This window comes from Cinclus cinclus, chromosome 31 (genome assembly GCF_963662255.1).
Source record: "Cinclus cinclus chromosome 31, bCinCin1.1, whole genome shotgun sequence".
Taxonomy (NCBI): Eukaryota; Metazoa; Chordata; class Aves; order Passeriformes; family Cinclidae; genus Cinclus; species Cinclus cinclus.
This window is the reverse complement of record NC_085076.1, coordinates 2,465,873-2,467,292: the sequence shown is the minus strand read 5'-3', so window position 1 is coordinate 2,467,292 and position 1,420 is coordinate 2,465,873. Positions and strand designations below refer to the sequence as shown.

The 1,420-nt window shown below is 47.0% G+C and overlaps 1 protein-coding gene across 1 annotated transcript; it reads right to left on the bottom strand.

Moving 5' to 3' along the window:
* Nucleotides 1-297: 297 nt before the first annotated feature.
* Nucleotides 298-606, bottom strand: LOC134055243 (scale keratin-like). The gene has a single exon (XM_062511427.1). The coding sequence runs from the start codon at nucleotides 604-606 to the stop codon at nucleotides 298-300; it is 309 nt and encodes a 102-aa protein (XP_062367411.1).
* Between the last annotated feature and the right edge of the window lie 814 nt (nucleotides 607-1,420).

Sequence of the window (1,420 nt, the reverse complement as noted above, 5' to 3'; positions counted from 1 at the left end):
CGCTCCAGGGCTGGCCATTCCACAGGGGTGACTCGCGGGTTTTTAGGCGTGGGAAGGTGACACTCCTTCATCCCAAATTCAGCCAGCCGGGGATGATGGACAGGACCATTCCGAGTTTGTTTGTTTTTTTTTTTTTTTTTTTTTTTGCAGGAGCCGCCCGGAAAAAAAAAAAAAAAAGAAAAAAAAAGAAAAGAAAAATAAAGAGTCAGAAAGGGGAATTTGCAAAAAATAGGAGCTGAGGATTCTCCGGGAATTGCTGGAGGCTCCATGGGGGCTCTTTGCTCCTTCCTGGGATATTTAGCAGGGCCTGCAGCTCCCAGAGGATCCGTAGGATGAGTAGGACCTCCTGTAGTTGTAGGAGCCATAGGAACCCCCGGATCCCAGGAAGTTTGAGGGTGCCGAGGATCCCACGACGCTCTCCTGAGGGCAGGAGCTGAGGATGGGGCCTGGGAAGGTCATGACCACGGGCGGAGGGTAGATGACAGCCCTGGAGTCCCCACAAGAGGTGACACAGGGTTCGTTCCAGGTGTTGGCCACGGGTTGGGGACAGGACACCGCGCACGGCGCCAGGCAGCGGGAGCTGGAGCTGCGTCCGTAGGAAAACATTTTCTGGGAATGTGTCTGGAACGCACGAAGCCGAGGCGGCAGGAAGGTCAGAGACCGATTTGGTGGGGTTTGGGCTGGGAAGAGAGAGAACAGAAAACAAAAAAATTGGGGTTTGCCATCTTCTCATGTCCTTGCCTCCCATTTCTCCCGACTGTTAATTGTGGAGTCAATTTGATACAAAAATATCCCCCAAAATTAACAGAACCTCCCCAAAATTAGCAGTAGCTCCAAAATTAACAGTAACCCCCAAAAGGAACAATAACCTCAAAATTAACAGCAAACTCCAAAATTAAAAGTAAAGCCTAAAATTAACAATAACCCCAAAATTAACAGCAAACTACAAAATCAACAGTAGCACCCAATTCAACAGCAAACCCAAAGTAACCAGTAACCCCAAAATGAACAGTAAACCCAAAAATATACAGTAACCCCAAAATTAACAGCAAACCCCAAAATGAATAGCAAATCCTAAAATCAGCTGTAACCCCAATTAAAATTAACAGTAACCCCAAAACGAAGAGTAAACCCAAAAATGTATAGTAAACGTCAAATTAACAGCGAACTCCAAAATTAACAGCAAACTCCAAAATTAACAGCAACCCCAAAATTAACAGCAAACCCCAAAATGAGTAGTAAATCCTAAAATCAGACGTAACTCAAAATTAACAGTAACCCCAAAAGGAAGAGTGATCCCAATCGCTCCCCCGGCCCTGCTGGCCCCACAGCTCTGGGTAAGAGCAAAGCTCGATTCAGATCCCGACAGCTCCAGGAACAATTCCAGGCTCGGCCTTACCCTTGTGGAGCTCGGAGCGAG